The 15804-nt window shown below is 37.1% G+C and overlaps 1 protein-coding gene across 1 annotated transcript in view; it reads right to left on the reverse strand.

Moving 5' to 3' along the window:
• Positions 1 to 15804, reverse strand: part of KDM4B (lysine demethylase 4B) — a 314929-nt gene that overhangs the window by 90953 nt on the left and 208172 nt on the right. Inside the window, exon 8 of the mRNA XM_044670970.1 lies at positions 14775 to 14912. Within this exon, the coding sequence (XP_044526905.1) occupies positions 14775 to 14912 (138 nt within the window). The remainder of the gene's footprint in view (positions 1 to 14774; positions 14913 to 15804) is intronic.

Here is a 15804-nt window from a genome sequence, read left to right on the forward strand (position 1 = left end):
ACCTATAGCTTTGGATTCTGTAACTGGGGTCCAACTCTGAGAAATCAAGACCCTGCCTAAACCAAGAGCAGTGCACCTCATGCCTACTCTTTGAAGTTCCTAGTGCAAGCCTGCAGTGAGGCCCAGAGCCCCAAACCAATCCCAAGCTAAGGCTTAGCATAAGGCTAACTACCTGGGGCAAGTCCAAAGGGATGTCCAGAGTTCCTGCAGTAAAGTCCTAAACTCCAGGGTAAGGCAAACTATGGTGCACTTAGGCCCGTGTAAGCCCAGAGCAAGGCCTAGAGCCCCTGCCCAAAGCTGAAGTGAGGCCCTGAGCCCCAGCACAAGGTAGCTTACAGTGCTCTGAGATCTGCAAGCTATCTACAATCCCTGGAGGACACTGAATAAACAGTGGGAGGTGGCTTTCAGAGCTCCCAGCCCAACAGGCCATCATACCACCTTGGAAGAACTGAAACTTGCAGAAATCCAGAATTAGAGCCAAGAGTAGCAGCAAGGAAAAATTAAAGTTTAAGAGAGTCCCTGCTCTATCATAAAAATAGAGCCCACCTTTAAGTTGAAAATAAAAATCAAGAAAAAGGCTAAGAAAATGAGCAATGTTAAAAAAAAACATACAACTAACCACAGAAAATTATTGTGGAGACAAAGAAGAACAGGGAATAGACTCAGAAGGGGACAGTGAGATCAAAGCAGCCATATGCAAAATTAAAGAAAGCGGGGGGGGGGGGGGGGGTAATTGATCTGCAGGATTTGGAAGAGTTCAAAAAGGAATTAAAAAATCAAATAAGAGTCAGAGGAAAATGGGGATAAGCAATGCAAAGTAGAACTGAAAATGGACAAAGAGATGCAAAACTCCAATGAAGAAAATCAACATAGCAGTCTATAAATTAGCAAATTTCGAAAGCCTCCATAACATAGTAACTATCTAGATGGTCTAATAGAAAGATAACCAAATTAGACTCTTAGAACATTAGTGCTAGACAAGGTCTTGACTATCATTTAGTACCATTCCTGGTGTTCAGAGAAGGGTAATGATTATATTCTCAGAAATGACAAAGTTCTTCTTTCCTCCATATTCCAGCAAAGGGCACATGAGAAATGATCAGTATTTTCCATAACCACATAGAAAGAAGACCTAAGTATGGATGACTGGATCAGTAATTATTCAATGACTGTTCTCAAAATTCTTCCAGCTTAACTTTATCCTCTAGTAGTCACCTGCAGGGCAGCTAGGTGGTGCAACAGATAGAGCACTGGGCTTGGAACCAGGAAGACTCATCTTCCTGAGTTCAAATCCAGCACCAGACATTTACTAGCCATGTGTCCTTAGGCAAGCCACTTAACCTTGTTTTGTCACCTTGTTTTGTCTTAGATTCTCACTGTAAAACCAGCTGGAAAAGGAACAAGTCCAGGATCTTTGTCACAATAACAATATCACTTGTAGGAAATCTTAGCTTTAGTCAGCATGTCCCACTCCTCTCCATCCTCTGTGCTTCTAAACTCATACAAGGCCTTCCAATTGAGAAATCCCGTCCTTTTTTAAGACCCAACTCAAATTCCACCTCTTCAAAGATGCCTTCCTTTAAGAATCTCAAATGAATAAATATTCTCTATCCTCTGAAATATTATACAGCACTTGGCAAATAATGCATTGTATTACCAGTTATCTTTTCATATATCTGATCACAGATTTATCATAGGAAGGGATAGAGAGTATCCAGTCCAATTCATTTTACAAATGAGGTAACTGAGGCCTAGTAAAGTCAAACTATTTTTCCAAATGTAAAAAAAAAATAAACATTGTTTTGGCTACTTTATCAGATTGATTTGTTGTTATCCATTAAAATTTTCAGGTCTCTTATGGAGAATCCTATTGCTTAATTATAACTCATCATCATATATTTGTGAAGTTTACTATTTTGAACCAAGGAAAAAGATTTTGGTTTATTCCATAAAAATTTAACTTAGTAAACTCAGTCCATTGCTCTAGTTTATTGATATGTTTTTGGATCCTTTCTCAGTCATCCAGTGTATTGACTGACCAGCTTTTGTCTCATTTACATAACAATACTCTCAATGCCAAAATCAGAGTCATCATTAAAAATGTTAAACAACATCAGATTAAGCATAAAACAAGTTCTCCATTAGTGGCCAGTTTCCAAGTTACCATTAATGATTGAAGGAAAAAGAAAAAGTAATGCCTTTCTATTTAGTTTCAGAGGTCAAAATTAGGAGCAATGGAGTTTCAAAAAGACAACTTTAGGAATGATGTTAGGTGGAAAATTTCCTAACAAAGCTATCTACAATTATAAAGGGCTACCTAAAGAATTAGTGGGTTCATCACTGGAGGTCTTTGAGCAAAGGTGGTCCACCAATCAGTTGTAAAGGAGATTCTTGTTTAGAGATGGATTGGAGTAGATGACCTGAGGTTCCTTTCGACATTGAGATTTTGGTATCATCATGCAATCATTCAACTCAAATATTTATTGAACACTCACTAAAGAGTAAAAATTTTGGGAAGTGGTCTACATGGTCAAAATCTAGGTATATAAGTAGCATTAATTATATATGTATATGTAAATTTACATACACAAACTCCTTTACTCTTTCTCTCCCTAAAGAAGTAGCCATTCCATAGGCAGGGTAGCTTTGATTGGCTAACAAAAGAAGTATTTTACTCGGTTCCCCTAACCTCCAAGATAGAAAAGCAAACAAACAAAAAAGTTTCCCCTTTTTCATCATCCAATCAAAAATTCTCTCTAAATTTACAAAGATCTCTTACGTGCCAAACCTACAGGCCTCTTCTCAATTCCCATCATTTCTTGATTTTTCAGCGGTTGTTAACACTGACAATCATCATCTTCAATTTTACTTTCTTCTCTCTATGTTTTCAGGACACCATTCTCTCCTGGTTCTCCTCCTACTTATGAAACTGTCTTCTTTGTTGGATGTTCATCCAGATCACTCCTGCTGACTATCCATATTCCATAGAAGTCTGTATTGAATCCTATTATTCCTCTACATTAAAAAGCCAAGTGGGACAGATAATAGAATATATACTTGGCACAAAGTTTAGATGAATTATACCTCTAGGTACTTAATAATAGAGGTTAGACAGTGGTAAAGAAAAGGAAATGGTGTTTTGAGATCCAGTTAGCAAATATTGTCAATTGGGATGTAGATTCCAACCCTATGCTTTCTGTGTTTTCCCTGAGCCTTCCAGGGCTTACCTGAAATTCCAAGCCTGAAGGGGAAGGCACCTAAGATATCTCAGTGGTTGACAGGTGATGTTAATCAGGACACAGGAGGAAATATCACACAAGTACATTGGGAATCTTTGCAATTAAGGGAAGATTTTTATAGAGGAAATTGCCCAAGCCCTTGCAATGTCCCCCTTCTCTTTTCATGCCCTAAAATTCATCCCATAGCATATAAAACCCATAAGACACACTTCCACTTGGAAATGTTCATGCCTCTTCATTGCCCATTTTCTGGTTTTTTAGTTAGCATGAAATGCCCTCAAAACACCCAGGGGAGGAATATCTGAGGAAAGGTGGCAAATTCTCATGGATGGGACTCTCAAAAAATCTAGCAAAATGAATCTCTGTGGCAGCTGCTGTGGCCATTCCATTGCTACAAGGCCATTCCACCACCCTGGACTTCAATACTTGTATTAAACTTGAATGAACACTTTAATGCCTTCAGATAAACAGGTCTGAGCTGCAGTCTTGGCTCTCCCACAACACTTAATGGGCTGGCCCATGTGACTGTTAGACCCCCTAGAGAATGGAATGAGTGCTGTAAAATTAGAGGGGACTTGACTTCAATTCTTGAATTCTCAAATGTAAAAGTGTTAGGCTTACTGTAGAAGTACGACTTATTCAGGTATGATTTGGACTTGAGAGATAGTAAGGATTCTTCCAATCAAGAGACTGTGTGATTTGATAATCCTCATATTCTAAATGTCAGACAACAGCAAAAGGGCTTAAAAGTTAACAAAGGGAGAAGTGGCAAGGATGAAAACTTTAAACTAACAGAAGATTTGTTTCTTTTTTTTCTTTTTCTTCTACCTCTATGTCCCCTAGAACATCTTCTTAAATGATGAAGACAGCTTAAGTAGCCAAGACTGTCCACAGCTAAAAACACCCAACAGGTAGAGGAACCAAATACAGATGAGTTAGATGTTCTAGAACCATTGCCTGCTGGGTAGGAAAACAATACTCCTTCTCAATGACAGGAACTACTATATAATGTAAAATATTCCTAGGTTGATAGAAAGTCAGGTAAAATAAATAATGGGAAAGAGGCACTTAGCTTCTCTGTCTCCCAACAAAAGGAAAGTAGAGTGCTTGCCTGCTGAACAGATGTGTAATAAGAATTAATGGTGGTAAAGAGCCTAAAAAGGAAAAACACTCCACAAACAGCATTATTACAGAACATCACAATGGTTACTTAAAATCCCCATTTCCCATTCTACTGATGAGCTAATGATATAATGCTATGTTTGTGCTCAAAACAAATAGTTCTTGCTACTTCACAACAAATTCAAGAAAAGAGACCACAAAAGGCCAAACAAAGGAAAATGGAAAAGTGAAATTTCAAAAACACTCACAATGAAACAAAGTCCTTTCATCTCAGGAACACTGATAAACTGCCCAACATGGGTATAAGACGAAAATTTCCCTCTACATAAACTGCTCTTGAAAGACTCAATTTCTGTTCATTTTTATAAAACCTCATTTATCAATAATGACAGAATGTTAAAGCTAAAAGAGAGACCTCTGTTCCCCCAACTTTTTTAACAGATGAGGAAACTGAGGTCCTGAAGGAAGAAATAACTGGTCTACTAAAATAATACTAGGAGATGGAAAAAAACAACTAGGCCTTTAAGTCTTCTAATAACTCCCAGGCCATGAAATTCAGTAAGCTCTTGAAAGACAGGCGTCATAAATCTACATATTTCTTAGCCCTTTTCTGACTGCTACTCAAGAAATGATACTGTAAGAACAGAGAGGAAATTGTGGCTAAGCTCCATTTTTCATAATTCTTCCCTCACTCCCTGTAGGGCAAAATTCTACAAGCAATCACTTGGTCCCCCTTCCAACCAACTAGTCAGGAAACAGAGAGTTAGTTCAAGATAGTTAATGAATAAATAAAGGCACAGAGGTATAGAACATAAAATATCAACTATGTGATATGGCAGTGACTTCTGCTCTCTGGGGACCATGGGACCAGAAAGAATGAAAAAGTGGCATCCATCTCTGAGATCCTTTCTAGCTCCAAAAAATGTGTTTTATTATTCTGTTTTACAGGAACACATGGTTCCATCAAGGAATAAATTTAAATGAAAGAACAGCTTAAAACTGTGGTTTATTCCCAGAAACCCTGAGAAGTCATAGTAGCTGATTAGGGGAAGCAACAACACTCTTCAGAGACACCAATAAGTTTATGAGGTTCATATGAAACCAAATCATAATCTATTTTCAGTAGTCCAGGATAATGAGAATATGGATAACTGAAACCTAGACAATATTTCATTTTCTATTATTCTTCCATCTAAACATCTTGACAAGTGTCAAAGAATCCAAGAGGTTAATGGAGCTCAAGATCTCCTCTTGTCCTGTCCACCTCTGGAAAGATGTTTGTAAACAGTGAGATGGCTAAAGTCTGGAAAGGAAGAAATATAATCAAAATAATTCACATTTTTATAGTACTTCAAGGTTTACAAACTATTTTCTTCACATAAATTTTATTATACTCATTTTCAGATATGGGAACAGTAAGGTGAAGTGAGTTGCACATGGTCATATAGCTAGAAAAAGAGTCAGAGCTGAGACTCATTCAAAAAGCATTTATTATGTACCTAAAATATTCCAGGCACTATGGTTACTGAATGACAATACAAAGATACTGACTATACAAAGGTAAAAATAAAGCAGTCCTTGCCAACAGAGAATGTACATTCTGTAGAGGAAAACATCATGTAAACACAGAAGACATAAAATCAATACAATTTTTAGGGCAGTAGGGGCAGCACTAACAAACAGGTGGTAAGGGAAACAGGAAAGGCTATGTGTAGAAGGCAGCACCTGCCTGAACTCTGCAGAAAGCATGGAGGAAAGAGCACATCCCAGAGGGGAAAGGTCAGTGCAAAGGCTTGGGAGTGGGGACATGAAATGTTACTTATGAAGAATAGTTAAGTGTCTAGGTTGATCTCACCAGCCCAGGTACTTAATAAATGTTTGCCTAATTGACTATGAAGGGAAATCTTAGGGTAGGCTAAAACCAGATTATGAAAGGCTTTAAATGCCAGCGTTGTCTGTATTTTATTCTAGAAGCAAAAGGGAGCCACTGCAGCTTCCTGTGTAGGACAGTATTGTGGTCACACACTGTAGAAGCTCTGTGAAAGAAGGAGAAACCCAAATCAAGAAAACAAAACAGAAGGCTTTTCTAATTACTCAATGATGAAGCTGTGTAAGAGGTAAAAAAAGGGAGCTAGAAGATTATAAAGGTAGAAATAACAAGATTTGGCAAATGATTGGATAGGGGATAAGGGACAATGATGAGTCAAGATGACTAGAAGGATAATGGTGGAAATAGGGAAATTAGCAGCTAACAGGGACTTTCTCTAATACTGCTTCAAAAAAAAAAAAGAAGGAAAGTCTTGTAATACCAGATTTTAAATTGTATTATAAAGCAGTATTTATCAAAACTACCGCACATTGGCTAAGAAAGAGAAAAAAGATATCATAACTAAAATATAAATAGAAATCTGTCAAATATAGAATATGTGCCACAGGGGCAGCTGGGTGATTCAGTGGACTGAGAGCCAGGCCTAGAGATGGGAAATCCTAGGTTCAAATTTGGCCTCAGACACTTCCTAGCTGCGTGACCCTGGGCAAGTCACTTAACCCCCCATTGCCTTGGATTTTTTTTTAGCATTTATTTTAAGATGGAAGGTAAGGGTTTAAAAAATAAACATTAAAAAATAAAGAATATGAGCCACTCCCTAACTGATAAATGGTCAAAAGATATGAACACAGTTTTGGGATAAAGAAATCAAAGCTATATGTAATTATATAAAAAATGTTCTAAATCATTATTAGAGAAATGCAACTCAAAACAACTCTGAGTCATCATGTCACACCTATCAGATTGGCTAAAATGATAAAAAGGCAAAATGACAAATGCTGGAAGGGATATGGAAAAACTGGGATACATATATTGTTAGTGGAACTGCAATCTGGTCATTTTGGAGAACAATCTGGAATTATGCCCATTATCAAACTGTGAAAGTACCTTTTGACTCAGCAATAACACTATTAGGTCTGTTTCCTAAGGTGAGCAAGGGAAAAGGCAAAGAAATTATATGTCCTAGCACAGAGATGGCAAACAGATGGCATTCAGAGCACTCTCTATATGGGCACTTGTGCTGCCTCTGCCCCCCCCTCCCAGTTTGTTACTGGAAAGGCAGAGGGACTCGGACAGAGCTGCTCCCCTCCCCTTTCCACTGCGCCTGACGTTTTTTCACATCTCCCACCCCTCTGCCCAGAAGCCCAATGGGAGTGCACAATGGGTATAAAGTGGGTGGCTCACAGGCCACAGGCCACTCCTCTCCCCCTCCCCCCAGCAGTCCAATGAGAGGGCTTCCTTCTTCCCCTGTATGTGTGGGGGGGGTGGGAGGGGGGAGAGGAATGGCACGTGGTCTCTAAAAGGCTTGCCCATCCACTGTCCTAGCATCTTTCTTTATGGTGGCAAAGAAATGGAAATTGAAGGGATGCCCATCAATTGGGGAATAGCTAAACAAGTTGTAGTATATGATTGTGATAGAATATTACTGCACTGTAAGGAATGACAAACAGGTTAATTTTTTTTTAATATGGGGGAAAAACATAGAAAGATCAAAATGAAATTATGAAGAATGAAATGAGTACAACCAAGAGAATATTATATATATACCACAACAGAAATATTGTTTAAAGAATAACTTGTGTATATACACCTCCAGAGAAAGAAATAACAAAAAGAAACAAGCAAGACAAAGTTTTATATCTATATCTGTAGCTGTATCTTTTTGTCAAATGATCCCTGCTCTAGCATGGACAGGGGAGGGGAAGCAGGAGATACCTGGAAATGTTAATGTAACAAACAATTTTTTAAATTAAATTGGGAAATAGTTAACAAAATAAAAATACAATAAAAATCTTTTGGTGACTATATTTCAACATAATTAGTTTCCTTTGAAATTTTATGTATTTTTTAAAATTCTAGGCTTCATCAGACTATCAAAGGGTTCCATGACACAGATATAGGCTAAGAACCTCTGACAAAATATTAAGCATTTAATATTTTTAAGACAAATACCCTTTTGAGCAAGCATGATTTAGAAACCTGCAGAATTAGAACAAAAGAAGGTCAGGATGGGAAAGGATCTTAAGATAGAATTTGGTCCACATCCCCATATTTAGAGTTGAAGAAACTGCTGCTCAGAGAAGTTCAGTAATTTAGCCAAGGTCACAAGGTTCTTAAGTTAAAAGAACTGAGATTTGAACCAAAGTTTGTTTTTCTTCTACATCAAACCAAACCTGTCTAGAATGCCCTTTTATCTTATGAAGTAAAAAGTGGTGTACCACCCAGGAAAAACCTAGTTGTGGCTCAAAAAAAATGGCCACAGTTTTATTCCCCCAGACACCAAGAACTTCAGCTCTGGGAATCCTGCAGAAAGAGGGTGGCCCCAGCCTACATCAGGCATGGCCAGCTCCTGAATGTCTGTCTGACCCATCCAGCCTCTGCCTTGTGCATAGCTCTCTGTGCTACTTGTTCAGTAATTTCACGCTACACTGCCTAACAATATAAGCATGGAGGCTCAATCTAAAACTGCACTTCCCAAATGTCACTTGTTTGTGAACACATGGCTGAATCCAAAATTGCTTTTAATATCTGAATAGTCCCCACTGGTGCCTACTGTACTTAAGGGTCTGACAGCACTTCTCTGATAAACCCCAATATCTGGGGTTTACAACTCAATCTCGGTCATTGGCTCCAGACAAATACAGTGGATATAGCTATAATACAAATGAGAATATGGCTTCTGTCAAATCAGTTTGAAATCTCATTGCCAAAACTGTCATTACTATAATATCACACACACAACACACACACACACACACACAAATATGTACACCATCCAGAAGGCATCAACTCTTAAGTAACAAGATTTTATATTACTCTTTTAGACCAAGAACAGGAATTCATAGTTCACGGCTTTCATTTTCTCTTTAGGCTAATGCATAGGAACCCAGTCTCACATATGTGAAACCGTAAGCCATCTTCTTGGATAAATATTAACCAAGATAAGAGGAAAATGACTTTAAAGCTCTTAATTCTTAAATTAAAGGAATCATGGTATGTGACAGAAATGTAAATTAGAATTTGGTGTGACAACATAAATGACCTGAATTCTAGTCTCAGCTCAATCATGAACTTATTATATAACTATGAGTAACATCCCTTCTCTGGGTGCTTATACTTTCTCAAAGAAAATGAGAAATATGTATTAGCTGATTTTTTAAAAAGTAAACCTAGTTATTGGGTAAAGGAGATTTATTATTCTTTGACCTGAGAGATGTAGGGGCTCAGTGAATTAAAAAGATAGACCTCATCAATTGGGGGATGGCTAAACAAACTGTGGTATATTATAGTGAAGGAATATTATTGTACTATAAGGAATGATGGATGAGCAGGATATGAACTGATACAGTAAGATAAGCAGAACCAGGTAAAGAACAGTAAATGCAATACTATATAATGGTCAATTGATATTTTTTAGCAATTTTGAGCAATACAACAATCCAGGACAATTCTGAGGGACATGACAAAGAATGCTATCCACCTCCAGAGAAAGAACTATTGGAGTAGGAATGCAGATCAAAGCATTGTTCTCATATTCGTTTATTTATGGTTTTATTTGGGAGGTTTGGTTTTATGATATTCTCTTATAATAATGATTATAATAATAATTCTCTTATAATAATAATGACATATGTGGAAATATGATTTGCATGGTAATACATATATAACCCAGATCAAATTGCTTGCCATCTCCAGAAAGGATAGGGAGAGGAAAAGTAGGGAGGAAGACAATTTGGATCTTATAATTTTGGAAAGTATATGTTGAAAATTGCCGTTTCATGTAATTAGAAAATAAAATATATTTTAAATATATTTTAAAAAGTAAGCAAACACTGCTCATTAATATATTATAGTCAAAACCATTTTTGCCACATTATTGTCCAGAAATTGCTCAAGATGCAAATTAGATGATCAGCAACTATCTGGGCTGGCACATGTGACCCAGAGGGATTAACTACTCTGAACTGAGTTGCCATTGCCATGCTGCTGGTTGCTGCCTCTAGTACTGTCATTTAATGTAATGGGAAAAGGTGGCAGAGCCAGTAAGCAGTGAGGAAGGTACCACAAAAATTTCTGTGTTAGTTTAGGAAATGGAACAATAGAATGTTACTTGATCCTCTAAGCCTCTTTTCTATCTACAGAGCATCTTTCATATCTGTCTGCTTCTCTCCATTCATATGGTCACAGACTATTGCACTCAAACAAGCTTGAATCATCTCTAAACAGCCATTGAATTGGACTCCCTGCCTCAAGTCTCTCCCTCCTCCACAGAGCTGCCAAAGCGACATTTCTGTTTGGCATTTAAACACCTTCAGAATCTGGTCCCATCTGATCTTTTTAGTCCTATTACATTACACATTTTTGCCCTTTTCAAACAAGGCTATGGTCCATCCATATTGGCTTTCCTCATACAGAGTGCTCCATTTCCTATCTTCATGCTTTTGTACTAGCTGCTGCCCATATGTGGAATGTCTTTTTTTCTAACTTCTGCTCAAGATGATCTTGTATCTACTTTGTACATGTCCCAATACGCACATGCTGTGTCTTCTGAGTAGACTAGAAGTTCCTTGAGGGGAGGGGCCTGTGTCACTTTTGTCTTTGTCTCCCTAGCATCTAGCCCAATATCTGGCATACAGTAGGCACTTTATTAAATGATGTATAAATGAGACTGTAAAGTGCTATATTAATGAACTACTTCAGCAATTTTAGTGATCTTTCAACTAATCAAATTGCCAGAGTAGAATATAAAGCTCCATGAGGGCTCTAAGCATTCTACTTCTCCAAATGCCTGGCATATTATTCTGTTCACACAAAAGGCAACCATTCTAATGTTTGTTTGCTAAAGTCTATTTGCCCACAATTATACAATTTCTGACCTGCCTCAAATTTTCTAAGGCCTTATCTGGCAGAAGATTTAAAACACACAACATGGTGGGCATTCCTAAAGAACCATAAAGATCCTGCATTAGGAGAAAAAAAATGGTAGAAATAAATTTAATAAATTTATTTGCAAGGAAACCAGATGTCAGTAAGAAGGAAATCACCAGTATTTCATGAGTAACATTATTTCTAGAACCATAAGAAGACAGGAAGAGTTAATTAGACTAATCTTTGGCAAATTCGGTAAACAAATCTGGACAATATAAGAATAGGAAACTTGGTGAACAGTGCTTCTCTCTGAACTGTGATAGTATCATCATTCTATGATAAACAATTGTGAGTGGAGCACAAATAGTCACACACATATCTTTCCATTAGCCACAATGGAACCTCTCTAGCTCCATTTACTTCTAGAGAAATGACATATGTGTGTCAAAAATATCTGATTTTAATCATGGGCAGAGAAAAAGAGATCAGTGAGAGTTTTAGTGTGGAAGATTCCTATTCATGATAAATGACCAGAGAAGGCATACTATCTATCAATTTAATACCTACTGAATTCACAACCTAAAGACCAACCCAGAATAGGGGTCATGTATCTCAAAAGGTTCTCTCCTTTCCCTTGTAGGATTTTTAATTTGCCTACCAGCTACATCTTTCTGGAATACACATGTACATAATTTTAAAATGTTCTTCTTGCCCAGTACAAGAAAATGACAGCATAAGAGCAGGGCCTAGATCAGTGGTTCCCAAACTTTTTTGGCCTACCACCCCCTTTCCAGAAAAAAATATTACTTAGCCCCCTGGAAATTAATTTTTTTCATTTTAATAGCAATTAATAGGAAAGATAAATGCACCTGTGGCCATCACCGACCCACCTGGATTGCTGCAGCACCCACCAGGGGGCAGTAGTGCCCACTTTGGGAATCACTGGCCTAGAGCAAAGTCTGTCAAAGAGACAAGATGAGGCAGCATGAAAACTTCTCACATTCCAAGTGAGATCCAATCTCAATGGAATTCCCACCAAGTGGTTTCATATGGTCTTCAAACTGTCAATAAAAAAGCTGTAAATTTATGTTTGCAAAGTTAAGAAGAATTTGTTTTTGAAAAGCATAGAGTTCAAATGTAAAGTCTGTTGGCTATTAATAGAGACCCTGAGTCCATGGGCAGCAAATTACTAAAAAAATAAATGAGTTAGTAACTTCACCTTTCAGTTACCTAAAGAGAGAGCAAGAAGAGCTGCTTAGTCATGAAAGATTATTAAATTGATACAGTAAAGCTGATGCCTGCCATCTATGTTACTACTACCAAATGTTCTAAACCAGAAGGAAGGTAAATAAGTAACAATAGCATAATATAATAAGTAAATATATAGTATAATATAAGTAAAATGCTTAGCATGATGATTCAATAATTCAATTCACCAAACTAAACACTTAGAATACAAAGATTAAAACGACATTTAAAGACTGTTAGATTTGGGAACAGAAGATCTGGGTCTGCCTTTAAGTCACTTAAATTCCTTGAATCTACTTTTTTTCATCTGTAAAATAAGGAGGGTGTTCTTTGTTTCTTTTAGCTCAAAATTCTATAATCCTATGACTGCATTCCTACCCTGCAAGATCTTAAATCATCATAAGGGTAAGTAAGGGGTATGCCAATAAGTAAAACAATGTAGAACATGATAGAAGCAAAGAAAAGATTTAGACAAAGTATAGGAAGAAAATTTTAGAGTTTTACAATTGTAGAAAGAGTAAATTGTGAAATCTCAATATAATAGAACACAATTATGTCACATAATGAATGGCAAGAGAAAGACACTAAGAAATGAGGAAATGCAATGTCAAGACAGCAAAAACAGAAAGATAATATACAAAACATGAAGATACAAAATATAAATTTACCAAAACTTGTTATATCCAGAGCCAGAATTCAAAAGGTCACAAAGAGCAATAGCAACATGATATTGAAAAAAAGACCACTGGACGTGGAGACAGAGGCTCTGACTCCTTGAAGTTTTGCTCCTTGGGAGTCATATGATGTCAACTAAGTCAATTTACTATCCTGTGAGGTCAGTTTCTCAACCATAAAATGATAAGGTTAGAATGTGTGTGTATGTAAGTGTGTGTTAAGATTTCTTCCAATTCTGAAGCCCTAAAATCTTAAATTACTGTTAGTTTGCTATTTCTCATTGTTAACTCAAGATGTATATTATTGCTATTTGTATTATCGAAGTATAAAATTTACCTTAAAAATTATGAGGTGGAGAGAAAAGGAGTAAGGAAGAGAGAAGATAAGAGGGTGGAAGAAGGAAGGAAAAGGGAAGGATGGGAAAAGAGAATAAAAGGACTTGCATAAAGAAAGTTGATTATTATCAAGTAATCATAGCTTTAGAGCTACAAGTAGCCTCAGTTCAGAGGGTTACAAGTAGGCCTCAAAGTAAGGGTCCAGGAATGTTAAATGACTTGCCCAAAGTCATCCAGAGGGTACAGAATTTGAGTCCAGGGGCTTGCTCTGAAAGTTCTGTTCTTTCTACTTGCTCTGAAAATTCTGCTCTTTCTACTCTGCCATGCTCACGCCATGTTATGTCTGCATAACCAGAAGCCCAAATGACTAAAACTCAAATTCCTTCAATTTTCAGGCCCTGAAATATATCAATAACAGATATATTTCTCATGTTTTCAGGAAGGGCATCCAACACTGAACAACTCCCTGACCAGAAAGTAAGAGCAGCCTGAGCAGGATATTAAAGCCCTGTGAAGGGTGGCCTGGTTGGGGGAAGATGGCAAATATAAAAAAGACTTTAAAAGTGATTAGGTCAGAGGGATGAAATGATCAGGAATACAAAGACCGTCCATGCCACAGAGAGAGGAAAATGAACAAATAATCTTCCCTTTTGTGGACTTAATGAAAAACAGTGGCTAAAAGGAAGGGGGCAGTTATCTTGGTTTCTGTAAAACAACAAAAACCACATGCATGTCCTTACCACAACTCAGGGAGCAAACTGTCTGAAGACATTAAGAAAAGCCATATGAAGGACAATTTCTATGCAGATTTCACAGAGGACCATATGAGTCCAATTTCTGGAACAGAACAAACACTGTGTACACCACCACCAAAAACCACCTCCCCACCCCCAGCTTTTGGCAGTCCTCCCAGGCTCACAAGAAGAATAGCTGATATTTATATAGAACTTTACATTTTTAGAAGTCTTTTAAAAGGTATACACCCATTTGATTCTCAAAAGGGCCCTGTGAGGCACAAAAGTATTATAAGTACTGTGGTATCCATTTTATAGATGAGGAAATTAAGGCTCTCAAAGAAGGAAATGACATATTCAAATTTACACAGCTAGTAAGAGAGAGCCAGAATTATAACCCAGTTTTTCTGTGTCCAAGTTGAGGTTTCATTCAACTGCACATGTCTAAACATTAGAGTTAAAAAGAGGTTTTGATTAAAGTCCTTTCATGAGGACAGGTACTTACCTGAGTAGCCATCTTGCCATAATCAATCCACCGCAGTGTGGCAAAATTGGTTGACTCAGCACAGTTGAAGCCATGATTAAATCCTGCATGATATCCATAGGGGAAAGTAATCATAAACTCTCCAGCCTCCTGGGTGATCTGAGGACAAAAGGGGGTCAATGGATGAGAACTTTTAGTTCAAAACTGATCATAACAAGTATATGCTGGCTACAGCAATTTCAGTTCTATTCCTGGTAGAGTTCTCATCCTGGGGACTAGACTTAATCACTGAGAACAACAGGTGGAACTTGATGTGATGAGATCAGAGACCAGAAAATTCAAAGGTAAAGGTCAGATAAAATATAATTTTATACATAATGTCCCATTTTAAAATAGACTTTATGAAGGAGAGTAGTATAAAGAAAACTGGACAGGGAGTTTGTTTCTGATTCTGGATCTACCAATAATTAACTATATAGTCTGCAATATGTTACTTTTTTCCTCTGTTTTTTTTTCATCATCTGTCAAATGAGGTGATTAAAGATCATTAAGAATCTCTATTTCTAATAATCTATGATCCCACGTATTCTTTTGGAGGAAAACAAATTTCTCCAATGAGCTCAGTAAACCATTAAGCTATATTGATAGCTATAGCTAAGCTATTTTGTTATATAAATTTCATAAATTTATTAATTTATTATGTAAATTAGCTATTTGTTATAAAGGTCTATATAAATATACCATGAGGAAATGATCCTGACTTGTACTGGTATGCTGCCTGCTTAGAAGTTGTGGTCACTCATCACTGTTCATTGTGAGGCATCTCTTGCTATTCCCCTAATACATACTGTGTGTCCTTAGAGTCTTTCAATTATTACTTATAATACTGACAAAAATAGTTAAGTCCCTCGAGTGCAGGATTGATATTTTGGGTTTCATCTTCCCAATGCCTGCCATATAGTGGAAGCTTAACAAATATTTGCTGTTTACTTCAGATCTCTATTCCTACATATCAGTCTACATTTTATTTCACTGCTATTTTTAAACTTAC

Source organism: Gracilinanus agilis, chromosome 1, assembly GCF_016433145.1.
Source record: "Gracilinanus agilis isolate LMUSP501 chromosome 1, AgileGrace, whole genome shotgun sequence".
Lineage (NCBI taxonomy): Eukaryota > Metazoa > Chordata > Mammalia > Didelphimorphia > Didelphidae > Gracilinanus > Gracilinanus agilis.